Genomic DNA, 25,735 nt, shown 5'->3' on the forward strand with positions numbered 1-25,735 from the left:
CTATTAGATTGTGAGTTGGTGAATATGTCTTTCGCATTCTTCATCACCACACAAAGCAGCGAGCTCGGGGCCTGTGCGCAGGGCTCAGTTAATGTGCATTTATTGAGTTCATGGTCATCCAGATTTAGTTAGCAGGAATCACAGGATCACAGGGGTTGGCGGTCCAAGACTCTTGATGATCTTAGTTGAACTTTGTATTAGGGTTCTTCAGAGAAACAGAACCAATCTCTCTCTCTGTCTTTCTCTGTCTCTCTGTCTCTCTGTCTCTCTCTCTCTCCTTCTCTCTCTCTCCCTCTCTCTGTCTCTTTTTCTCCCTCACCACTTTTTTATTATTATGAGGAATTAGCCCATGTGATTATGGAGGCTGAGAAGTCCCACAGTCCACAATCTGTTTTCTGCAAACTGGGACCCCAGGAGAGCCAAAGGTGTAGATTTTAGTCTGAGTCTTAAAGCATGAAAGCCAGAGACCTGAAGGCCCGAGATCAATGCCCCAGCTCAAAAGTCAGGCAAAGGGAGCAAATCCTCTCTTCCTTCCTCCACCTTTTTGTTCCATTTGCGTCCTTATGGGTTAGTTGGTGTCACCCACCCCCACAGGGAAGGGCAGGCTACTCGAGTTTACTCAGTCTTCTAATTCAAATGCTGATTTCTTTTGGAAACACCCTTACAGACACACCCAGAAATAATGTTTAACCAAATGTCTGGATGTCTCGTGATTCAGTCAGGTTGGCACATAAAACTATCATAAACATCCCCCTTTAAACATGGGAACATGGAGCCCTAGCTAGAAGCAAAGCAACTCTCTCAGGAACACTTGTGCAGGTGGGTAAGACCAGAGCCACCACCCAGGCCTGTGCTCACGTATACCTTCAGAAGTTGTTGGTAAGACCTCAAGCTTTCGTTTTACTTCGTCATGCCACGAACCACTCCCACGGATCGCTCCCGCTGTGTCTACCTTATGGAGCGTGTTTCTATAAGCTTCCACTTAAATTGCTTCTGTGCAACCAAGTCAAGCAAGCAGACGACCAAACCAGTTAAACCTTAACTCCTAAAGTCCGAGTTAATTATCGTCCTAAACTATGAGCTGGGTAGCGTAGCGATTGAGGAAACTGCCCTTGGGTTATATGTGTGACCGAAATCATAAATACAGAAATGGTGACGGCTCCTGTGTATCGAGTGCACACTGTTGTCAGGCACCGGGCTGTCCACTTTGTCCGTAAGGCATTATCTCATTTAAGCCTCACAAAGCACCCTATGGTGTAGGTAGTATTGGTTGTTCTCATGTTACAGGTAAAGAAACTAAAGCTGGGGAAGCCAAGATCATTGCTCAGGGTGTCTCAGCCAATAATTTGGAGAGCCAGGATTCTCATCCAGTTCTGTCTGATCCCAGAGGCTGAGTTCTCCTTCCCATGCTACACTATCAAAATTATCCAGGGAAGGGGCGCCTGGGTGGCGCAGTCGGTTAAGCGTCCGGCTTCAGCCAGGTTACGATCTCGCGGTCCGTGAGTTCGAGCCCCGCGTCAGGCTCTGGGCTGATGGCTCAGAGCCTGGAGCCTGTTTCCGATTCTGTGTCTCCCTCTCTCTCTGCCCCTCCCCCGTTCATGCTCTGTCTCTCTCTGTCCCCAAAATAAATAAACGTTGAAAAAAAAAATTATCCAGGGAAGAACACAAAGCCATGCCATGGTAGGATGTGTTGGTTAAGTTGCTGCAGAAATTCTAAAATGGGCTTTTCAAAGGGGACTAAGTAAAGAAGGAAAGACTGGAGATGTTCACAATAGTCTACTGTGTTGCTCAGCACGTAACTCCACAATGGGATTGAAAATGGCTTAGATTTGGGGCGCCTGGGTGGCTCAGTCGGTTGAGTGTCCGACTTCAGCTCAGGTCATGGTCTTGCGGTTCGTGGGTTCGAGCCTGGGGCGGGCTCTGTGCTGACAGCTCGGAGCCTGGAGCCTGCTTCGGATTCTGTGTCTCCCCTTCTCTCTGCCCCTCCCATGCTCATGCTCTGTCTCTCTCTGTTTCTCAATAATAAATAAAAAATTTAGAAAAAAAATAAAAGAAAATGGCTTAAACCTAGCGTGAGTGGCTGGCTGGACGTATAATGAATTAGAAAAAAAATTTTAAGATAGATGATTTTGGTTTGGTTTATTCTGTGTTTAAGTTACCCGTGGGACACCAGTGAGGCAGTATGGGGGTAGAGTTTAGGGTGGAGAGTCATCTGTCGGGGGTTACCACACCTGTGTTCTAATCTCTGCCATTTTGTAGCTCTGAGATCTGGAAAGTCACTTAATCTTGGCTTTCCTTGGCCTGCAGCTACACCCAAATACAGATGATAGTGATGCTTACTATATATATATATATATATATATATATATATGTATATATATATATATATATATACACACACACACACACACACACACATACATGCCATATATATATGACGCTGTATGGGTTAAATGAGACAACACATGTGAAGTGCATACACAGTGCCTAGGATACAGTGGGCCTCAAAAAATTACAGCTTTCCTTTTCATAGTTGGCTCAGGCATTTGGGAGAAGTTTCTAGACTCGAGTTAGATCTGCAGATATAAGCATGTGGTGTCGTTTGAATTGTGCCCCCACAGAAAAGCTATGTTAAAGCCCTAACTCCCAGGGCCTTAGGACATTACCTTATTTGGAAGTAGAGTATTTTTAGGTTGAATCAAGTCAAGATGAGGTCATGAGGGTGGGTCTAATAAAATGACTTACGTCCTTATTAAAAGGGGAAATTTGGATCCAGATGCACAAAGGAGAGATGATGTGAAGGCACGTAGGGAGAAGCCCTGTGAAAATGGAGGCAGAGATTGGAGTGGTACAGCTGTCAGTCAGGGAATACCACGCATGGCTGACTGACCACCACCAAAAGCCAGAAGAGACAGGGGAAGGATTCTACCCAGAGCCCAGAGGAAGCCGGCCCTACTGACACCTTGATCTCAGACTGCTAGCCTCCACAGCTCTAAGATAATACATTTCTGTTGTTTTAAGCCACTTAGTTTATGGTTCTCTGTTACAGCAACGCTTGGTAACTAATATGGAGTGCATGTTGTAGTTAGAACATGGGAGGGGCGCCTGGGTGGCTCAGTCGGTTGAGTGTGTGACTTTGCCTCAGGTCATGATCTCCTGGTTCGTGAGTTCGAGCCCTACATCGGGCTCTGTGTTGACAGCTCAGAGCCTGGAACCTGCTTCGGATTCTGTGTCTCCCTCTCTCTCTGCCCCGCCCCTGCTCACGCTCTGCCTCGTTCTCAAAAATAAATATAAAAAAAAAAAAAAAAAAGAGGAACATGGGAGTATATAGGGCACACCCAGGGGAGTGCCCATAGGGAGTGAGAACCAGAGACAAAACTCTGGGGACACCAACATCTAAAAGATGGGCAAAGAAAGAAAACCCAAGCAGGAAGAAACTTTTAAGTGGAACAGGCATTGCGTTTCTAAAACACGATGAGCATAAGCTATGTAACCATGGAATGACCAAGGAGAGGCAACAAGGGAGGAAATGAAGTAAAACAAAATCCCAAAAACTAGATAAACCATGATAAACCACTCCAGAAGAGTTGAGAATGACGCCACGCAGTGAAATATTTGGGTGCGTCAGCATGCCAAACATATGTTTAGGGCCAGCAAAACTGATTTAATCATGTGTTTTTGAATAAAAGACCTAATGAAATTATGTCTTCTCAAGCAGGCTAAGGATAGGCACATTTTCTTACAGTGTTTGAATTGTAGGGTGTTACATGATTAATATGTACAATCAATTTTTTGACAATTGGTTACGTAAAACATGAATGGAATAGATCATAGCATGAGCTAGGGTGATGGGTGCATTGGAAATGGAAACGTTTAAAGTAAATTGGTAAAAACTAGGCCAAGAGGACTGGTGGTCCTGGTAAAATATTGAGCTTAAGAGGAGCTAAAGATGTTCCTCTGGCCCAGCACCTGGAAATGCAGATTGGAATCAGATACCCTTGGATACGCATAGCTGAACTGGGAAGAAAGTGCGTGAGCTCCTGAGGGACTAAAAACAAAGAGGGAGCTGAGAACAGAGTACTCCACCCTCCCGTTGTCACCAACTTGTCACAAGTGGCATGGGTGGGGGTGGGATACCAATGTCTACACCACAGAGATTTGGGTTTTAAAGGGCCAGAAGATGAGGTCTTGGGCTGCACAAAGCAGAGAGTTGGATCCCTTCTCTCCCTATGCACACACACACCGAACTGTGTTTTCCTGCAACCCCAGGCTGAGGAATTAAGCAATGAAAAGTGGTCATGGACTAATGATAACCTCAGACACCTGGCGGAAGTACCTGTGAACTCTTCCTGGACAGACATGTCTTCAGTCCAAACTTTACAGAATTCCTGCAGAAGAACATGCGTTGAAGAGGACTCTGTAACTCCAAATTACAAAAAGAGGAAGAAACAACCTACCTAGACCAAGATTCAGCAGAGACCACGGACCCTCAAGGACGTTAGATAATTCAAGTATGGGATTGAGAATATAAAGTAAAAGTAGATTTTAAAGTGGTTAAATACACAAAAGAAGGAACCCAAAAGAGGTTATGGAAAAGACGTTATGGAAAAGAACAGGTGATTTTGAAGAAGCAGGAAGACTCCTAGAAACACAAAAAAAGGATTCCAAGGTATCAGAAACTCAGTAGAAGGGTTAAACAGCTGACCTGAAAAAGCCAAAGAGTGAATTAACGAAAGCAGACTTGCAGTTGTTTTCAGAGCCCATCACAGTGATGAAGAGAGGGGACATAGGAGAGAAGGTCAAGGGCAGGGAAGGGGCTCATGAGAATGTGCTGTGCAGATCTAATAGACATTCCAGAAAGGAGGGAATAAAAAGAACAGAAGATATGAAATATTTGAAGAGATAAAAGTAGCTATCTTCTGGGCTCTTCACTTTTTCTTTTTTTTTCTGCCATAAACTTGCTTAGTAGTTTAGTGAAGCCAACGGGTCCTTTAAAATCATGACTTGGGGCGCCTGGGTGGCACAGTCGGTTAAGTGTCCGACTTCAGCCAGGTCACGATCTCGTGGTCCGTGAGTTCGAGCCCCGCGTTGGGCTCTGGGCTGATGGCTCAGAGCCTGGAGCCTGTTTCCGATTCTGTGTCTCCCTCTCTCTCTGCCCCTCCCCCGTTCACGCTCTGTCTCTCTCTGTCCCAAAAATAAATAAACGTTGAAAAAAAATTAAAAAAAAAAAAGAAAACTACATTAAGAGTGCATTCTGATTCATTATGTAAATTGGGGGGGAAATAAAGATACTTTCAAACAAAGGGTCAGAGTATGTTGCCAACTGACCCTCACTTCAGGAAATAACAAAAGATTTAATAAACAAAGAAAATGGATCCTGGATGAAAGAGTGAGATAAGAAGAAAATGGGAGCATTGAAACTGGTTAATATAAGAATAGATCTAAAGAGAAATGGCTGTAAAGTGATAACAGCCTTCTAAGTAGGCAGTACAACAACAGGGTAGGATGAAAACATTGGGCAACATCATCATATAAGATTAGGGATGGATGATGAGAGTTCGAGACTTCTAAATTCCTTGCTTTCTTTGGGAAAAGGATATATTTGGTGATTAAATCTAGATTTTGTTTAAAGATTCACAAATAAAGAAATAAAACTAGAATGTTAAGCAGCCAAACCAAAAGGGAAAGGATGATAGCCAATTTGACAATAAATTGTATTTAAAAAAATAAAATAAAAATAAATAAAAAATACTCCAAAGTCAGTTAAGTGCTCTTTATAAAAACATCTAACACAAAGAAAGAATGACAGCAAACAGATGGAATAAAATGTGCTAGTCAAATTCTAAGCAAAACACACATGACAAAAGTGGAAATAGAAAGCAGAAAGCATTATTGGAGATAATTGAAGGTTAATACATAATCAAAAAAGGTTACATTCATGAAAACCATATAACAGTGATGAACTTGTATGTACATAATAACATAGGCTCCAAATACATAAAGAACTGTAAGGAGAAAAAGATCCACTTTTGGTGAGCGATTTCAATTTGCCTTTTGCAGCAGTTGATCGATCAATGACATAAAAATTAGGTATATGTTACCAATTTTGACCCAGTGGTTATTTATAGAAACCTACATGTAACAATTAGAGAATATACATTCTTTGTAAACTCTCCAGGGATATTTGTAGAAATTGACCATACACTATAGGCCACCAAAAAAGAACGACTGGAATAAAAGAATAAAAGAAAATTGGTGTCATATAGACCTCATTCGCTGGCTAATTCACTAATTTAAAACAAAACATTAGAAATCAATAGCTATCAAAACGGTGACTGAACCTCATCTATGAATTAGGAAATTAAAAGGTTCAGAAACAGCCTTGGGTGTAGGCTTTTTGTGTTCAAATTTCAACCTGTGATACAGTGAAGCCCGAAGGGAGGCCAGTTCTATTGAGCCTGCTTTGTAAATGTAAAGCCTCCCCCTACAAGGAAACGAAATGTTAAGTCTTATTTTTGCAGGCTTCTGAGTGTCTCGGACAGCAGACTGGCAGACTTGCCCAGGGCTGGGTTTTATAAACAAAGATTTCATAGGGTTGTGATATGGCTTGGAGATACATTTTATGTTTTTGGTCCTTTTTTTTTTTTTTAAATCTGAAAGCCGATAGCTTACGCTGGTATTGTTCAAGAAAAATGTCACTCGGGGCTTATATTTTCACCAGTTTGACTCTTGCTTAACCTTACTTTTATTCATTCCTCTGGCAGGGGGTGGGGGGTCTGAAACAGGATGTTTGCCTGCATGAGGTATTCTGTTTCACAAACTGATTTAAATATCTACTTAATATTTTCCTGGCAGCTGTGGAACTCTACTAGGTCAGAAAACAGTTTCAGGGAAATGTAAAAATAAGTTCAGCCCTCCACCCACGCACTGCTCGCCACTCCCCCCGCCCCAGCAGTAATTTAAAGGGTGCAACTCCTGACCTCCCTTGGACTATGGGGGCTTACCATTTTGATGTCCGTGAGATGTGGGCTGGTGACACAGATGTTTTCAAAACAATTGGACTGGAGGCTGAAAACCAAACAACTTATCTTCAGTGGTTCATAATTCATCTGACAGAAAGCACCTCCAAAAGCTTCTCAAAATAAAGCGATAAATCAGACCTCTGCGTTTAAAGGAAGAGGCTGCTCCTGCGATAATAGATTGTTTATTTCATCTCCGCAGAGTTTACGATGCGAAATCCAGCGTGTGGATGCATTCTTTCTCCGCAGTTATGTTACTGTTGGCAGAGTGCTTTCACATTCATTATCTCCTTTACTTTTCTATTCCCCTGACATTTCACTTAATTACCCACAGAAGAAGGAAATGATTTCCAGAGAGGTTAACGTTTACATCTAGTAGATGGTTGAATCAGAACCCCCCCAAGAGCCTTTTATTTGACCACCAAGTTTGGGTACTCGATGTGATTATGATTCGATGCCTCAGACGTTTTCAGTGGCTCAGAAATTCCTGGACCATCAAGTCCAGCCTTCTTAGCAAGACGTTTAAGGCTCCCTGTGATCGGACCCCCAACGTTCATATCCATCCTCCTCCATTTGTGTGCGCCCTCTGAAACCCTCCGCGGTAGCCACCCCTGGTTTTTCCCTTCTCTCTCAACACCTCTGGTGTTTCATGCCTCTGCAGCTATGAAGCCGGGCTTACGCTGCTCCCGTAAACTAAAGAGCTTCTCTGCTCTGTCACCTTAATTCTGTCAAATCCTTTTCATTAACCCAGGCTCAAGCCAAGCCCTTGTGGTGAAAAGTTTATGTTTTTCCTTGGCGTCTCTTTCTCCTGGCCGCCTCTGAATCCATACTCGTGTGTAGCAAATGCTCAGTAACTCTTAGGTGAGTTTACTTAATCTTAGTCCTTGTCCTATGGGAGTCGTGCCTTAGGTCCTTGGATTCTGCGTGTTGTTTTATGGAAGAGGAAAAGCAGGCTCCATCATGAGGTTAGGTGATGGGTTCTGAGCCTGGCTGCTCTCTGGAGGTGGAAGGTGTGAGATGGCACACCTAAACACGGGCAAAGGCGATACCTTGGCTGGGGTTCGTTCTCTGGCCCCCTCCCCTTTCTCCTTCACATGCATAGTGGGGAATCGGAGAAGGAGGTAAGGGCTCTTGAATCTCGTGGGACCTCGTGAGCCTCCTTCAGTGACGGCAGGGTGGGACAGAAGAAGAAAACTTTGCTGACATACCATGAACCATGGAGGGTACCCAAGAGACGCTACTGGGCTCTCTATGGCGTCGAAGGGTGAGCTGGGACCCAACACATTGACTTGAACTCTCCAAAACGCGACCTACTGCTGTAGCATCCATGCTGGGCCGGGGTAGCTGGGGTGGGTGGGGCTCACTGGGGCGCTGTCATTGGTGCAGGGAGTGGGCTTGCAGTCTTGACATCACCTCCCTACCCAGAGGGTCGTGACAAGCGCTTACCCCTCAAGAGCCTTGAGGACAGATGGCCAAAGCAGGTGGTGAGTGTAGGTAAGGGGACAAGAAGGGGCTGGTCCTGCAGGCAGTGGGTGGTGTTTGGGCACAGGCATGGGGCGTGTGTGGCTGTAGGGAGACAGAATGGGGAATGGTTGAGAATAACACCTATGAAGACATCGGGACCCAGCGAACTAAGTGTCCTGTGCTTCGTGTTGAGGAGATGGGCCTTGTCCCTTGAAAAGGGTTCTCTGTTGTGACACCGCCAGAGTAGGTCTGGAATAATGGCGCCCCAAGGATAGGTCAGAAAGGAACATCCTCATTTATTGTATCAGATGACCATATTTGGTTTTTCACGTTCTTCGCTTATAAACGTATAGGACAGGGACGTGGAGATCCATTCTCAAAAAGATACGGGAGTAACGCAACTTTGGATATCTTTATTCTTTTCAAATGAAAAAGATACCCATTCATCAACTGTAGAAGAAAGTGAGATTAAAATCTTACACCGTTGAAAGTTTTATAAAAACACCTTAACAAATATGCATATATGTAAATCCTTTGTGAGATCTTGTTTTGATTTTGAAACAGAGCAGAATACTTTTTTTTTTTAATTTTTTTCAACGTTTATTTATTTTTGGGACAGAGAGAGACAGAGCATGAACGGGGGAGGGGCAGAGAGAGAGGGAGACGCAGAATCGGAAACAGGCTCCAGGCTCCGAGCCATCAGCCCAGAGCCCGACGCGGGGCTCGAACTCCCGGACCGCGAGATCGTGACCTGGCCGAAGTCGGACGCTTAACCGACTGCGCCACCCAGGCGCCCCCAGAATACGTCTTTATAAACACCTTTTTAACCTAAGTACTACATGTTTGTTGGAGAAATAAGAGAAAATGCAGTTTGGTGAAAGAGAAAAAAAATCTAAAAATCCCCATCACTTGTTCTCCAGAGATGGCGGTTGACATATTTCTGCCTAGCTCTCCCAAATTCTTTCCATGAATGTATTTACACTTCTTCACAAAGTATAATTGTGCTTCAATAATGTTTTCAGACTTTTCAATTTAATTCACCTTGAGCACGTTTTCATATCGATATATTCTGCGGTATCATTGTAGTTTGCAAGCATCACAGAAACATCCCTAAATGTACGGCAACTTAACTCGTTTTCTTTCGGTTGGACATTTAGGGTGTTTCCAATGTTATGCTATTATAAACAACACTACAAAGAGCATCCTTGAAAATAAATCATTGCGCACATCCTCTACTATTTCCTTATGATAAATTTCTAGAAGTGGAATTTTTTAGTTCAGAGACGATGCACACGGTTTTTTAAGGACATCTCAAACGTATCGCCGAATTGTTCATTGCAAAGGCGGTAGCAATTTATAGTCACGCCAGCGGTAGAAGAAAAGAGCCGTTTCACCAACCAAAAGTGAGAACGTTGGAAATAAGAACAATACAGGTCAAAGAATTGGTCTCTGGGGTCTCGCCCGTGAGTCCCTGAAAGGAAAGTTGAATAAGCTGGGCTTAGCGAGGGAAACCAATCTCTGTGGCGCGGGACCACAGAGAAACGAGACTTGTCTTTTTTGGCTGTCTTCCTAAGGTGTCATTTCACTATTTTAACATGAACCCAGGGACTTGCAGGAAGATACTTATATATCATTTTTTAAATATCTGGTTATACCATTAAGAGAAGAAAATGCATTCCCAGAATGAACTGATTTCTAGGAAGTAGCTACTCCCCCCCACCCCCCCCCCCACCAAAATAGTCCTTCTGGGTTGTTAAAAGCAGAACATGACAAAATAAAAACACAAAGGGTGGGGCAGCAGACGGCAGGACCTTCCGTGTGAGTGTCTGCGACTGTCCTCTGCACAGAACCGAGGGGGATGAGGGCTTGAGTTGCAGATCATTACATGCGATCCAGCTCTGCATAACGAGGAATTACGACAGAGCCATGAGAAAAAAAAAAAGAAGAAGAAGGAAGACCTTCTATAAAAGCAGTCTGGGGTTTTGACCATTTTTATCTCTGAAGGTAAAACCCTGACCCGGTGGCGACGAGCCATCTGAACTCTCCTGGTGGACAAAGTTACCCTTCTGTGTACGCACTCAGTTTTCGCAGACGACCGAAGCGGTCCCGTGCGTTTGGGTTACAGAGGAAGGTACACACCTTCCTGTCATTTCAGATTTTGTAGATGATGCTGTCGTTGACGCAGAGCTGTCCTTGGTTTTCAGATTCTGGGCGCTGATTGCTGGTTGAGAGCGTGAGTGTTACAAAACTGGTTGAGATCCGATAGCAGCCGGAAAAACTGAGCATGTACATGCCCCACGACCCAGCAATTCCACATCTAGGTGCCCCCTTCAGGCCGGCCCTTCCCACGCTTAACCTGCACGCGGATCATCCCGAGAACTGGTGGAAATGTAGGTGGGGAGGGGCGCCCGAGACTCTGTTCCACACTTGGAGCAGCGAGGCCCCTGGGGGTGATGGTCTGAACCTCGGCTGCGCTTAAGAATTACCTGGGGAGCTTTTAACAGTTCCGATGCTCAGGCTGCCCTCCAGCAGGATGAAGTTAGAATCTCCGTGGGCGAGACCAGGCTCGGGCCCCCATCTCCGTGTGATTCCAATGTAGAGCCAGAGTTGTGGACCAGTGCCGATTCCTTCACATGTGCGGGGTGGGCACGGGCGCTTGGGTGTTCACGGAGAAGTGAATTGTGTCCACGCCTGTGAGGGGGCCCGAGAGCTGCTTGGTTGACACGATTGAATACTCCCACGTGGATTAACTTGGACACATCTTGAAAATACACTGGTCGGTGCCCAGAGCAAATCAGATACCGTTCACGTGAAGTTTAAAAGCACAAACTGCACCGGAGGCCTGGGTGGCTCGGTGGGTTGAGCGTCCGACCTCGGCTCGGGTCATGATCTCACAGTCCGTGGGTTCGAGCCCCGTGTGGGGCTCTGTGCTGACGGCTCAGAGCCTGGAGCCTGCTTCGGATTCTGTGTCTCCCTCTCTCTCTGCCGCTCCCCTGCTGGAGCTCTGTCTCTCTCTCTTTCTCCAATATTATAAATAAACATTAAAATAAAAATTAAGAAAAAAATAAAAGCACAACCAACACACATGGTTGATAGGGTAAAAGTATTCAAGTATACGTAGGGATGATGGGCACCAAGCTCAGAATGGTGGTTGCTTCACGGGTGTTGAGGCGGGGGAAGCTAGGAGGTGGATTCCATTGGATTTGAAGTCATTTCTTTCAATTAAAAAAAGATACGAGGGCCACCCGTTGGGCGTTCAACTCTTGGTTTCTGCTCATGTCATGGTTTGTGAGTTCAAGCCCAGAATTGGAGCCTGGAGCCTGCTTGGGATTCTCTCCCTCCCTCTCTCTCTGCCCCTCCCCTGCTCATGCTCTCTCTCTCTCTCTCTCTCTCTCTCTCTCTCTCTCTCAAAATAAGTGAATAAGCTTGGGGCGCCTGGGTGGCTCAGTGGGTTAAGTGTCCGACTTCATCTCAGGTCATGATCTTGTGGTCTGTGAGTTCAAGCCCTGCATCGGGCTCTGTGTTGACAGCTCAGAGCCTGGAGCCTGCTTCTGATTCTGTGTCTCCCTCTCTCTCTCTCCCTTTCTCTGCCACTCCCCTGCTCATGCGCTCTCTCTCTCTCTCTCTCTCTCAAAAATAAATAAAGATTTAAAATTTTTTCTTAAAAATTAAGTGAATAAGAAAAGAAATGAAATATTAGGGTGTGGATGGGAGGAGGGTGGGGGAGACAGAAGGAGGGAGAGATGAAAAATAGAAAGCAGAGAGGAAGCGGGCGAGAGGGAGGAGGCTCTGGTGGTAGGATTGTCTGGAAGCCTCTCACTGTTACTGCTGTTTACTTCTGTAAACTTAAAACCTCTTCCAAGGGCACACACCATGCCCGACTCTTGAGTAGCCTGAAATGTTAGTAAGACCAAAGTTCTAAAGCTATTAGCTACGAAGTGATTCCAAAGGATGACTTATCCCTACACCAGATTCTCACTCATTATGACCAGAGCATCGCAGCACGCCTGACCTCTAAGGGCCTGTCCACAGAACCAAGGTCAAGGCTCTCGGTTTACATGTAAAAACAGATGCGGGAAGGGGAGACAGTCTCTGGGGGTTGCAGCGAGTTGAAGGACCCTGGGATTCGAACTCTGGGCTCCTGCTCCCTGCCTGGGTGTCTCCCATGTGCAAATATTTTTTTCTTAAGTTTATTTATTTTGAGAGAGAGAGAGAGAGAGAGAGAGAGAGAGAGGGAGAGAGAGAGAGAAGTTTGCATGCAAGTGGGAAGGGGCAGAGAGAGGGAGAGGAAGAGAAAATCCGCCAGTGCAGAGCCCGATGTGGGGCTCGAACTCACAAACTGCAAGATCATGACCCAAGGAGCAGTCAGACGCTTCACTGACTGAGCCACCCAGGTGCCCCTCCTACCTGCCGGTATTCGGGTGCCCTAAATATCCCTCTGCCCAGGCTGTTTGTGTGGGGTGCTCCTGGCTGTATTTCCACTGGGGACAATACAGTGTCTGTCCCACTGGCTGCGCCCTCTGGGACTCTACCCAGGTCCCTTCCCATATGTGGCAGTGGAGTGGGATGACACTGCCTGCCTGAGGTGGGGTGTTTGTGTGCCGTAGCTGTGCGGTGAGAAGGTCCCCCAGCCAGCCCCCTACTCCTGCAGGTGCCTGATAGGTGCAAAATCAAACTCTCTGCAGGAAAAACAGGAAACCAACCGCTCTCTCTTGGAAATACCAACCCAGGGGCGCCTGGGGAGCCCAGTTGGTTAAGCGTCCGACTTCGGCTCCGGTCATGATCTCACAGTCTGTGACTTCGAGCCCCGCGTGGAGCACTGTGCTCACAGCTCAGAGCCTGGAGCCCGCTTCAGATTCTGTGTCTCCCTCTCATTCTCTCCCTGCCTCTCCCCTGCTCATGCTCTCTCTCTCTCTCTCAAAAATAAATAAACTTAAAAAAAATTTTTTTTAATGAAATACCAGCCCATATGGGGTGCCCGGTGGCTCATTTTGGTTAAGCACCGACTGAGGCTCAGGTCGTGAGTTTGAGCCCCCTGTGTCTGGCTCTGTGCTGACAGCTCAGAGCCTGGAGCCTGCTTCCGATTCTGTCTCTCTGTCTCTCTTTGCCCCACCCCTGTTTTGCTCGCGCGCTCTCTCTCTCCCTGTCTCTCAAAAATAAACATTAAGAAAAACAATAATAAAAAAAAGAAACACCAGCCCACGGGAGGCACTAGGGTTTTCGTTCACCTACGCGTGACTTCCAGTTTTGCGGTCAGTATTTTTCAGTATTTTGTACGAATGCTTTTTTTGCGTGACGGACGGTGATGAGCGTCTTCCTGATTTGTGTTCTGAGCTCTCGATGCCAACAGTTCCCTAAGGAAAGAAAATTTCCATGATTTTTTCATTTGTAAATAAATAAATAAAAATGAAACTAAGTGACAAAAATGAATAATAAAAAAGCCTGGTGTAGGGGCGCCTGGGTGGCGCAGTCGGTTAAGCGTCCGACTTCGGCCAGGTCACGATCTCGCGGTCCGTGAGTTCGAGCCCCGCGTCGGGTTCTGGGCTGACGGCTCGGAGCCTGGAGCCTGTTTCCGATTCTGTGTCTCCCTCTCTCTCTGCCCCTCCCCCGTTCATGCTCTGTCTCTCTCTGTCCCCAAAATAAATAAACGTTGAAAAAAAAAAATTAAAAAAAAAAAAAAAAAAAAAAGCCTGGTGCCTACGTGAAACTTCAGATGATCTGAGCCACGAGGGGCCAGCCAGTGGTGTTCCAGAACGATTCACTTTAAAGGCAGCGATTTCTGGGCGTGACTCAGATGGCTTTTGTTTTGTTTTTTTGTTTTTTTGTTTTTGCCTTTCCCCCAAGACACTTGCTTTTGACAGGGCGCCGCGCCTGTTTGGAAGCCTGTCTTCTAGAACAGCGGGGAAGGGGCCCCTCCGGGAAGCCGTGGCTGGCGGGGGCCCTGCCCGGGATGTGGCTCTGCCCTGGAAATGCGTCTTCGGGAGCCAACTAGCCGATTGCTTCTGTCCCAACCCCTTTCAGATCCTACGCTGTGGAGTACGGACCACGTCCGGCAGTGGCTGGAGTGGGCAGTGAAAGAGTACGGCCTTCCGGACGTCGACATCTTGCTGTTCCAGAACATCGACGGGAAGGAGCTTTGCAAGATGACCAAGGACGACTTCCAGAGGCTCACCCCGAGCTACAACGCCGACATCCTTCTCTCCCACCTGCACTACCTCAGAGAGAGTAAGAGGGTCGGGACAGAGCTCACTGGGGTGCGGGTTCGCGCCAACCCGAGCCGAGGGGGTCCAGTCCGGTCTGTGACGGCTTCTTCCCGCCCTAACCCAGTTCTCACGTAGGATCTGGGAGAACCAAACGCTTACGAGGCCACGATCTAGGTACACATGTGACAAGCGGTCAAGCGCTTTTCCCAGAGGCCGGAGGGGTCACACGAGGCTTCAGCTGCCTCCCCCCGGGTCACCTCCACCAAGAGGATCACATGGCAGAGGGGAGCAGAGCTTCCTCTGGTCACACATTATTGAGTCCCCGTGGTGTCCCACACTAGAACGGAAACAGACGGAAAGGCCCCCGATGGGAATTAGGGGCTCATCCTCCCTAAAGCTAAACCAAGCCCCCTCCCGGTCCCACCTGAGCACAGAGCGAGAGAAGTTTCCAGTTCGTGTCATGACACGTGGCTTCACCTGACAGAGTGGGAATGGCATATTGGCGATTGGAGGCATGAATTCACCCGGTTTGCTGTATGGTTTAATTTTTCAGACATCAAGCATGGTTGGCAGGAGAGGGAAATAGCGCAGCAGGGGGCTGGGTGTGGACTCCGGTGTAAATGCTTTGCCTGGCATCCCGATCACTTGTTCCCCGAATTAAATATGGGCCCACCTAGGTTTTAACACGCTAACCAGCCGCAGGGCCATGGAGAGATTTCCGAGCCGCTCAGGAAAGTAGGGTGGGGGTGGGGAAGTGTTCTTCTTCTTTCTTTCTTTTTTCTTCTTCTTCTTCTTTTTTTTTAAGGAGGGTAATTCTCTCTCTCTCTCTCTCTCTCTCTCTCTCTCTCTCCTTTTTCATTTTGATGTCGCTTTTGTTTTGTTTTGTAGCTCCTCTTCCACATTTGACTTCAGATGATGTTGATAAAGCCTTACAAAACTCTCCACGGTTAATGCATGCTAGAAACACAGGTAATGCTGGGCCTGCCCCTTCCCCACAGGGCACGCGCAAAGCCTTGTCCAGAGATTGCACGCTTTCAAGGTGGATGGCGGGCCGGTCAGGGCATCAGGAAGGCAGAACAGAGGGGATGCTCGAGGGGTTCTTGATATGCAGGAGGCTCTTGCTGAAGTACCAGAGCCGGCCGGCAGGGGGCGCCCATTTTGGTTTCTGAGCACTCCCCACCCCCTGGACCATCAAAGGACTTCTTTAGACCAGGAGAGGCGCAGAATTAGCCCTTAGTTTGCCTTACCTCTCTTTTGCTGGATTACAATCTGCCGCTGTGCTGACTGTAGAAACTAAAAGCATGTTCGATAGAAAGGGGGCCCTTGGGGTTCTTTTTATTTCTTTTTTGTTCGCAAAGGAACGTGTACTAGGACAAGCAGGAGTTTTATTTTTTCCTTTTAGGAAAAGTCTTAGGCCACTTGACTCATCCTGACTTTAATCTTCTTGCACAGACTCTGGACGTTTGCAAAGGGCAGGAGGAAAGAAAGCTCATTCGTCACTTTTTGGGAGCTTGGGGCTGAAAGGGAGACTGCGTTGTCATTTTGGAGGATATGAAATCAGTTACTAACCCGATCCCTGCTACCCCGTCTCTAACCACAGATTCTGCATTTTATCTGTTTATTTATGGCCTGAGTCTAGTCGAATTGAACAGGATGCTTCATCCCCGCTAACCTTCCCCATCCCCCTCATGGTCGAGGCTGGCTTTCTGCGGATGGACGTGTCCGCGGCTGGCATCCGCCGTCTCCCTCCTGATAGAGGCAGCTGCCGGAGCCTGGCCACAGGCTGCTCACCCCACTGTGTCAGCCGGCAGGGCCCTTCTGCCACCACTCAGGCCGGGGCGGGAACCATCAAGGCTTGGGTAACCCCGTCGTCGGCAAAGAAGCCGATTCGTGGCCAGCCTCACACGGAAGTACAGCCGTGTTCCCAAAATGTGTAACGTGAGCGAGTCCCGGTTTGGGTATTACAGTGAGATAGATGGCTCCTTTATCTTGGTCCTCCAGATTCAGGACATTGTGCTTTTCATTGAAAGTGAAAAAAAAAAAAAAAAAAAAGCTTGGAGTCAGTCGTATGCTTTTTCACTGTAGGTTACACACGTCAGCCTATTAATGACCTTGTGGCCAGAAAATAACAAATAACTTAGGCCGAGTGATTTCCCCCCTCTTAAGAACCCCCTTGAGCGACACCTTTTCTGATCATTTCACAGTTGTTTAGAAAATGTATAACAGTGAGCGAAAGTTTCGAGAACGCTCTGCTTTCGTTACTAGTGTTTCTGTTAAACGTAGAAGCAATCGAAGAACGGGAGGACCGATTCCAAATGGACCGAACTGCAGAAGGGGATTTTTTTTTTCCTGCTCACAACACGGGCAGTGGATTGAGGCGGAGAAGGGGAAACATGCATTTGAAGAGAAATGTGGATTTATTTTTAATAAGATCCATACATTCTTTGGCAAAAAAAAATATTTGTAATTCTTTGGGACTGTTTTCCAAGGGCTCTGTAAAATGTTTCTCTGGATTTTTCTGCAACTTATAATTGAAAATACGCACCATAGAATTTTTTTTTTTTATAAAGTGAGATGGTTGGGGGTGATAGGGGACACACAGATGTGCTTCAGCAAGAAGCCATACCATCAAAACACGGGACATTTTCTGACAAATGGGACGCAGTATAGCCTGACATCTATCTCCATAGTCGGAATCAGTTTCTGCCCCCGTTGGCTTATCCCTTCCCCCCCCCCACCCACCCCCTGGGAGTCCCAGATGGCCGGCTCCAGGGGGTCCCCTCCCTTTGGTGTCACAGGGCAAAGTTGATTTGGTTGCAGGAGATCAACAACCACAACAAAAGACCTTCACATGTTTTGTCTTTCCTTTTGTCTGCAGGGGGTGCAGCTTTTATTTTCCCAAATACTTCAGTATATCCTGAGGCCACGCAAAGAATTACAACTAGGCCAGGTACGAAAAACACCCCTGTGTGATCTGTCCCTGCAGAGACATCCTGGGATGTCCCGTGAGATCCGTGACCTAAGTCACCAGAGTCAGAGGGCGCGGATCCTGGGTCTGAAGGGAGTCCTGAGCAGTCTTGTTCTGCCCCTGTGAATCTGGAGCCCAGATTCCATCAGACCGTTTCATTCAGAGATCACACTTCAGGTCCCCGACCGCAGAATTCAAAGCAGATCGGCCCCCCTTAACTAGCTGCTCTGAAAGGCAGATGGGCAAAGTTGGCACCCTGGAAGCCTGGCGGAAAAGCACCCGCCTGCGCACCAGGCGACAAAAGGATGCGTGTCCTCGGGGGAACACACGAAGCCCGAGGCGTCCCCATAGTGTTAGTGATGGACTCTCGGCATGTCACGAGAGCCAGCGATTCAGAGCAGAAGCATGTCATAGGTGATATTTACATCGGACTCTTTATGTCTTTCCTGATTGCTCTAGGTAATTGATTTTCATGTCATTCGTGAAAGAATAAATATCACCAAGTGCTTACTAGTGACAAGCACAGTGTTACATTCTGGGCCAGACTTCAGAAAGCTTCCTGTCTGCAGAAGGCTGGCCTGTTCATTCCACGATGTCCACGGAGCGCCTCCTGGGCGTCAGCCGCGGAGGGGACGACGGAAACCAGCTCACAGGCACACATCCGGGCTTTGCCTGAAGTTCTAGATGTCGTGGTAGAGCCGCCTAGAGCCAGAGATAGACTCACACATAAGTGTCGAACCTCAAGGGCTGGCAACGTAGAGCAGACACGCCCCTGAGACTCTAACCTGAAGGAGTAGAGGCATCATCTTTGATGGCAGAGGCTGTAGGACCAGCCGCGGTTGCAAACGTACCTTCCGTGAGAGCGGGAAGGACGCTCTCCAGAGGAAGGGCCACCCGCCACAGGAGGATTAGATGTGTGCCAGGTGGGGAAGGAGGGGGAGGGCATGTCAGATCAGGAGCAGCGTGGCTCAGACCTCGGTCCCCTCCCCAGGACTTGCACCGATAACACGCCAGCCCACCAGCTGAGGAAATGGCGGTTCAGGGTAGGGGGCTGGTTTTGCCATCGTCATTCATGCCTCTGGAGTCATGCGTTCCTAGACCCAAGCTGTCACCCTTTGGCCTCTGTCCCACACCCAGACGACATAAGACTCCATTTGGATTGGTCCAGGGCATTAAGTTTGGCACGGTCGTTTCTTTCCAGTCAGGAGCTCAATAGCATGGGTGAAGAAGCTTCTCAGAGCTGTTCCCACCCTGACGCTGTCCTGTTAATTCCACAGAGCCTTGAGGCTGGCCATTCCCTCCTCTCTGACCTCAGAGGAAGGATTTGCGCCCCTCTTCCTGGGGAACAGGGTGGAAAGGTTTAGCTAAAGTGCTTCGTTCCCTCAGTCGTGGTGGAGACTTCACAGGCCATTTACTTGTGGATCAGATTCAGGGTCTAGAATGACCTGGACTGGGCCTGAAGAAACCCACTGTTCACCTCTGATAAATGCATCCTTGGGAGAACATAGGGAAGTATAGGAAGATCACAACGGTTTTGTGAGCGTTTAAAATCCATTTCCGTCCATCCTTAAAAGAAGAAGAACTTTCCGGGAAGCGGCGGGCCACGGTTTGTTTGCTCGCTTTTGCTGGTTTGTTTGTTTGAAGCTGCCTCATGGACGCGTCTCACTGAGTCGCAAAATCCAGGGATTGTGAGCTGGGCTTGGGGTTTTGTCGAAAGGTCACGACGTTGGCCAAATCCGTTGGTTGCAGCCCAGTGGTCAGACCAGCTGGCTAATCGCTTGCTAGTACGTAGAACAGTGGATCCTGGAACTCCTTTTTCTTTATTCGCATCTGGAGATACAGTAGATTTGGAAGATTCAGCTTTCCAGGTGTGTGTGGGGTGGGGGCGGCGCGGGGAGTAGCTGGGAGGTGAAGGCTGGGACACGCCTCCGCGCTCTGGCCACACTCCTCCTTGGGGCCGTGCTTTGTGCGTGACCCGCAGGAGATCACACTTCCCTAGCTCCACCCCAGCAGAGTATGTTTCTGAGACTCAAGTTTGTAGCAAAAATACCTGTTTTGACGACCCCTCCTGTGACCGTCCAGGGAGATACAGATGCCCGTATATGCGCTATAAGGAAGTTGAATCAGACTGAACACGCCGGAGCTCTTTGCTGAACTATCCAGGGGTTTGACCTTGGAGAGGAGAGTTGCTTCTCCGCTTAGGTGGACGCAGGGATGGACCTTGAAGGATGCACTTGTGAGTCGGAAAGCCCGTCGGGGTGCAGGTGGAAATCTGGCACTGGCCCTGGGGAAACAGGTGCTGCAGGGCGGTTCCCAGACCGGCTGGGATCCAGCTGTGTTCCTGGGCTCAGAAGTGTCTGATGCCGGCAGAAGAGGTGATGGCTGACTCCCCCCTGGGAAGAGGCCCCTGGGGCCCTTGGGAATAGAGACCCGAGTTCCCATTCCCCTGCACTCCTGGTTTGCTCCGCCATGACCTTCACGGCCGCTCCATTTCTGTAACCCCCCAGCCATGGGAACAGGGGGCTTCCTCCACCCACGCGTGCCCAGTCCCCTCCCCCATGCTTCCTGTCCCTCCCTGCCTCCTCTCTTTTCTGCCCTGTGTAACCCACCCCCGGGCTGCTGACCCCAATCTCCCTTTTCCTTTCTTCTTCCTGGCCTTCCTTCCCAAATGGGTCACTTCTTCCGGGTCCCCCAACTGCTTACCCCATCAAGTCGCTGTGTCATTGCAATCTAACCCCACATTTGGCCAAGGCTGGTGACCTCCCAGACAACCACACATGGGCATGTTACTGCTTTGTCCATGTCTCTCACTTCTCTTCCCAGGCTGGCTTCTATTCGCTTTTCCCAAATGTTCCTGATTCAAAATGCACCCTCCCTCGCGTGATCTCTTTGTTGACTTAGCATTTAGATCCGTCTCTCTCCTACTCGTAAAAAGTGTTGGCACGTAGGCGTGTCAGTTTACATTCTGTTTTTGATGATCATGATTTTAGGGTGCTTCATGTGTTTCTTGGGTTGCAAGTACCTTCTTTCCTTGCTGAACACGTGCCTTCGGGAGCCATGGCCCTTTGAGGTCTCAAGTGACATAAAAGACATAGGTCTGACCCACTGAAACTTGCAAGCTGGTGTTTGACCCCCTGCGGCATGTCAGGAGCAGTTTATATGAAAGCCATGGTGGGCACCAAGGGGGACATTGTGCAGCCCCGTCTCTCCTCCTCCACCATCACGCAGTCCCCAGAGCATCATGCACGTCTAGGATGTTATCCAAAGACCCTGGAGGCTTGAGCCGGCACGAGCAGCCTTAACTTTCACTTTTAAGCCAGTGCCCTTCAGGGGTTTCTCAGAACCTTGAACAACTCCTCCTTTGGCATTCACAACTGAGTGACATTTCGACGTCACCCGTCAAGGCAAGGCAGCAAATGCACGTTCTCCTCAGTCAGGCCCTGTGGAAAGTCTGCATCCCGGCTCACGGCTGGAAACGCACCCTCTGCTTTCCCTCTGGTTAGACCGTAACCACAGAGGTCTGCAAAGCCAGGAGAGAAAGCCGTGCACAAGGCTCCCAGGTCTGCATGTCTTTGATGGGGGATCTTAGAAGACCGTAGGAAGGTCTGGAGGAATACAGGAGAGGGTGACTCAGCCACATCAGGGAGGACTCCCAAACTTCCTTCCATCGAGTAGGTGTTTATCAGGTGGTTCTGGGTGGTAGCTCTTGGCCTTTCTCTTTGCATTAGCCTCTAGGTTCATGGACAGCAGGCAAATCTCATCTGTCCCTACCCAACCCAGCCAGGGCCCTTGCACACTGCTTTGCAGATGCCGCATAGATCCTGCAGAATGAAGATGAGCTCTCGCATGGTCCAAGTTCTGGTTCATTAAAAAGTAAAGTGGGCGTGGGCATACTGCGAAGGCTAGAGGGCTGTTCCTCTGTAAGTGTGATGAAGGCAGAATATAAAACTTGGTGAACTTCACCCTGCAGGATGCAGCGTAGAATCTGTATGTTGTCTTGATTCACTGATGCCCAGGGAAGGGAGAGGGTGGGGGGAGGAGGAGTCTCTTTCCAAATCAAGAACCGATCCCAGCTCCCAGGAACTAAATCAAGGTGCTGGTGTGGAGGGACCCAATGCTAGTCAAACTCCCGATTTTTAGTGTTGTGCTTTTTGGCCTGGATCATGGCAAGAACACGTTTCTTTGTTAACTCTGAGCTGCCCACGAATGGCTTTTACAACCTTCAGTTTTTAAACACACAGCCTGGTGCAGAAAAAAAGAGAACCAGGGCCAGAAAGCAGCCCTCCCCAACACAGGACCTTGTGCCAAGTGTGTGAGTTAATTACCTTGAAGATCCCAGTACAGGAGAGAATGAGGGTGCATTGAAGTGACCGGCAGAAATTCCATGTAAAATCTGTTCTTAGTAGAAGTTCTGTGCCCTGCTATCGCCAAGGGACACATAGCAAATGCGCTTGGAGTCGGAATTTCTGGGCAGAAATGCCCAGGGCTGGCCGTGCTGTGAGGTGGGGTGGCTGGAGAGGCCCCGGCGCGTCCTCCTGAATCAGTACGGCTTCATTCAGCCTTTCCCCAGAGTCACCTCCCTGGGGAGGGAAACTCAGTGCCCCCAGCGCGTGAGCGGCCGCTGATAAGGAAGCACTGGACCAGAATTTCATGAACGAAAACAATAAGCCGACTTATCTTCCGTGGCAATATGTTTATGAACATGTTAATCATCGTTCATATAAACAGCTCGGATTCTTGGCTTAGAGTCAGACTTCGTGTTGTTAAGGTCCTGACTTATTTTCAGGGGAGGGCGGAACACAGTTATAGACCCGGAGAAGGGTTTTATGAATAAAGAGTTTCAAAATATTTGTCTCTTGCTAGCGGGGTGGTTAATTTTTTCCAGTCACATTACACGAGCAATACTTTCATGTTTAACGTAGTAGCGGACCAGCGACCAACGGCCGTTCGTTGCGCTCGCGTTCTCTCTGGGGAAGGTAACCAGCGTAGAACCCTTCGCACGCATTTTCTCATTTGTCCTGACACGCTCAGCGGTTCTGAGATTGTTATCTGCGGGAACACAGATTCCTGCCTAGAAACACGTAATGGAGATGATCTAGAACGGGCTCGCTCCGGCATTGTTCAGTGCGCTCCCAGGTCACCCGGGACCTCGTTAAAGGGCAGATTCTGGCTCAGTAGCCCTGGTGGTGAGATTCTGCCTTCCTAACCAGCTCCCAGATGTTACCAGTCTTGCTGGTCCGTGGGCCACCCTTTGAGACCTGGGATCTAGAACGCCTTTTGGTATTGCCTTGCTTTGTTTTTCATTTGGTCAACAGAAGCCCCTTTGTCCGTGTGCCTGTCTGCTCCTGAATTCGGCTAGACGCTGGTACAGTAGTCCAGTGTTCTTTCTGAGACCGTTCTCAGATTGAAACTCTGGCTGACCATTTTTTTTTTTTAGACTAAATTCAACTGGGTGGGTATCTGTGTGCGAAGGGCGCCCAGAGACTTAAGTTGAAATTTGGCCGTAAATCGATAGCGGCTGCAGATTTAGTTCCCATGTGCAACCCCAACACCAGAAAAGTGAGAATCTGAGGAGCCGAGTGGGAACGGCTTATGATCCAAAATGCAAAAATACCAGCTGAGAAGAAGCGGTGAGCAGTACTGGAGTTAAAAAAAAAAAAATTTATCTTTTACTCAACCAAAGCTATAAAGGGTAGCATTTCACAGACCACACGAGCCGAGGTGCTTGTAGCCAAACAGACCAAATAAATTAAGGCAACTCTGTGTTGAATTTCACATTGCATTTCAGTGGTATGCTCTTTGGGATACGAAAGTAAGAAGAGGCACGTCTTTTTATTTATTCTTTTATTTGTTTATTTTGAGAGAGACAGAGCGCGAGTCGGGGAAGGGCAGAGGCAGAGGGAGAGAGTGAACCCCAAGCAGGCTCCGTGCTGCCAGCACAGAGCCCGATGCGAGGTGTGAATTCACAGAACCACGAGATCATGACCCGAGCCGAAGCCAAGAGTCAGACGCTTGACTGAGCCACCGAGGTGCCCCAAGAGATGCATCTTTTGCAACATAGGCAGACCCTTTGAGGATTGACCCGCCAAACTACCAGTCTAAAACAGGGTTAAAGAGTCTGTTTAAAGAGAGGCTTAAAACAAATTAGATTGCCTGCCCTGCAAGTGAGATTTGATAGCCATTTCCAGATGTCCAGCAGCAGAATACCTCAAGTATCTGGCTGTGGCTTTCAGTTGGCCCAGAATGACACATGGCATGGAACTGAGCACCCATCAATCCAAAAAGGCATAGTTTTGAAGTGGTTCTATAATAAGGTTTCATGTAGAAATCACTTCGTGTGTGCACACTTAGTAAGGATACGCATGGTGATGTTCTGGAGTATATTTTAAGTTTATGTGTTTATTTTGAGAGACAGAGCGCATGAGCAAGGGAGGGGCAGAGAGAGAGGGAGACACAGAATCTGAAGCAGGCTCTGCACTGTCGGCACAGAGCCCGATGCGGCGCTCGAACTCATGAACCTGTGAGTTCACGACCTGAGCCGAAGTCAAACGCTTGACCGACTGAGCCACCCAGGTGCACCTGTTCTGGAATACGTTTTTGAAAGGACCTTGAAATGACTTAGAGTCTTCATAATCGTTAACATAACTTGCACCGAGGATGGGAAGGATAGTTACTAACTTTGTATGTGCAAAGTGCACTAAAGATTTACGAGACAGATGACAATACATTATGAACGCAAAGAAACCGTTGCATTCACTTAAGCTCTCACCGTCATTGTTAACATGTTGTGGGAACAATATTATTCCGGTCTTGCGATTGATCGCATGCAGTTCTTTTAGAGAACTTCGAAGTTCATTTAGAGAAAGAGCTATAGTAGATATTTACATGGAGAAATAACTGGACAGTTACGACTGATTTAATATGACTGGGTGAAGGGGGCCTGGGTGGCTCAGCTGGTTGGGCGTCCGGATTCAGCTCCGGTCATGATCTCTCAGTTTGTGAGTTCGAGCCCCCGCGTCGGGCCCTGTGCTGACAGCTCGGAGCCTGGAGCCTGCGTCCGAGTCTGTGTCTCCCTCTCTCTCTGCCCCTCCCCCACTCATGCTCTGTCTTTCTCTCTCAGAAAATAAACATTAACATTTAAAGATATATATATAACTGGGTGAGATTATAAAAAGAAATGAGGGTGACTGAGAGAGGCAGATGGCAAGTAAGAGGATGAGAAGGCCATGCTCCTTTCCAAGGAAGAAATGTCATTTGGGGGATTTAGGGGCCGACCTCGAGCATGAATTGGTAGACTTATCAGATTTGTCAGCTCTCTTCTGAGGGGGTCATGAAGGTAACAAAGGGATGAACTTAGGTCAGTTCCAGGGGGAAGCAGGCCAAAGTAGATTGTAAGAAACTCTTTATGTGGTCTTGACCTGTGGTCGTAGGAAGTTTCCTTAGAAGGCTCAGGGAGCCCTGTAAGAATCTCTCAAGGAGGGTTTCCAGATCAATGGGTGAAAACGTTAGATCGATAAAATGAACAAAACGATAATTTCTGAGTAAAACGCAAATCTAATGGGATACAGGTTGGGTATTTCTTTGGATTGCTGGATTTTCATCCACGGTATTTATTCTAACGGACGCCAAACAAAAAGCATACAAAATATGTGTTATAAAATTACATTATTGGTCTTTCAGTCATTTTATTTGTCTTTGCAGATTTACCTTATGACCCACCCAGGAGATCAGCCTGGACCAGTCACGGCCACCCCACCCCCCAGTCGAAAGGTACAGTGTTGGCTCCCGTTGCTTGAATCTGCTTCTCACCAGGAGATGACCCTTGGTGACATTTGGTGACCATTGGTAGCGTGCTGATTTCTGCAGGGTATCTACGCTTTATCGGCATAAAATGTTTGTTCCTTTGGCAGCAAAGAGCAACTTGATCTTTAGATGCAATGATTCTTTTTTTTTCTAAGTTTATTCATTTTTGAGAGAGAGAGAGAGAGAGAGTGCGCGCACACGCAGGGGAGGAGCAGAGAGAGAGAGGGAGACACAGATTCCGAAGCAGGCTCCAGGCTCTGAGCCGTCAGCACAGAGCC

At 47.9% G+C, this 25,735-nt stretch overlaps 1 protein-coding gene across 9 annotated transcripts in view; it reads left to right on the top strand.

Moving 5' to 3' along the window:
• Positions 1-25,735, top strand: part of ERG (ETS transcription factor ERG) — a 269,120-nt gene that overhangs the window by 232,587 nt on the left and 10,798 nt on the right. For 5 of the 9 annotated variants that reach the window (XM_023238738.2, XM_045036606.1, XM_045036605.1 and 2 more), the window contains 4 exons: positions 14,505-14,708; positions 15,575-15,655; positions 17,565-17,636; positions 25,356-25,424. In XM_023238738.2, the coding sequence (XP_023094506.1) occupies positions 14,505-14,708; positions 15,575-15,655; positions 17,565-17,636; positions 25,356-25,424 (426 nt within the window). The remainder of the gene's footprint in view (positions 1-14,504; positions 14,709-15,574; positions 15,656-17,564; positions 17,637-25,355; positions 25,425-25,735) is intronic. The other 4 variants (XM_019839379.3, XM_011285773.4, XM_045036607.1 and 1 more) reach the window with 4 other exon arrangements.

Source organism: Felis catus, chromosome C2, assembly GCF_018350175.1.
Source record: "Felis catus isolate Fca126 chromosome C2, F.catus_Fca126_mat1.0, whole genome shotgun sequence".
Classification (NCBI taxonomy): Eukaryota; Metazoa; Chordata; class Mammalia; order Carnivora; family Felidae; genus Felis; species Felis catus.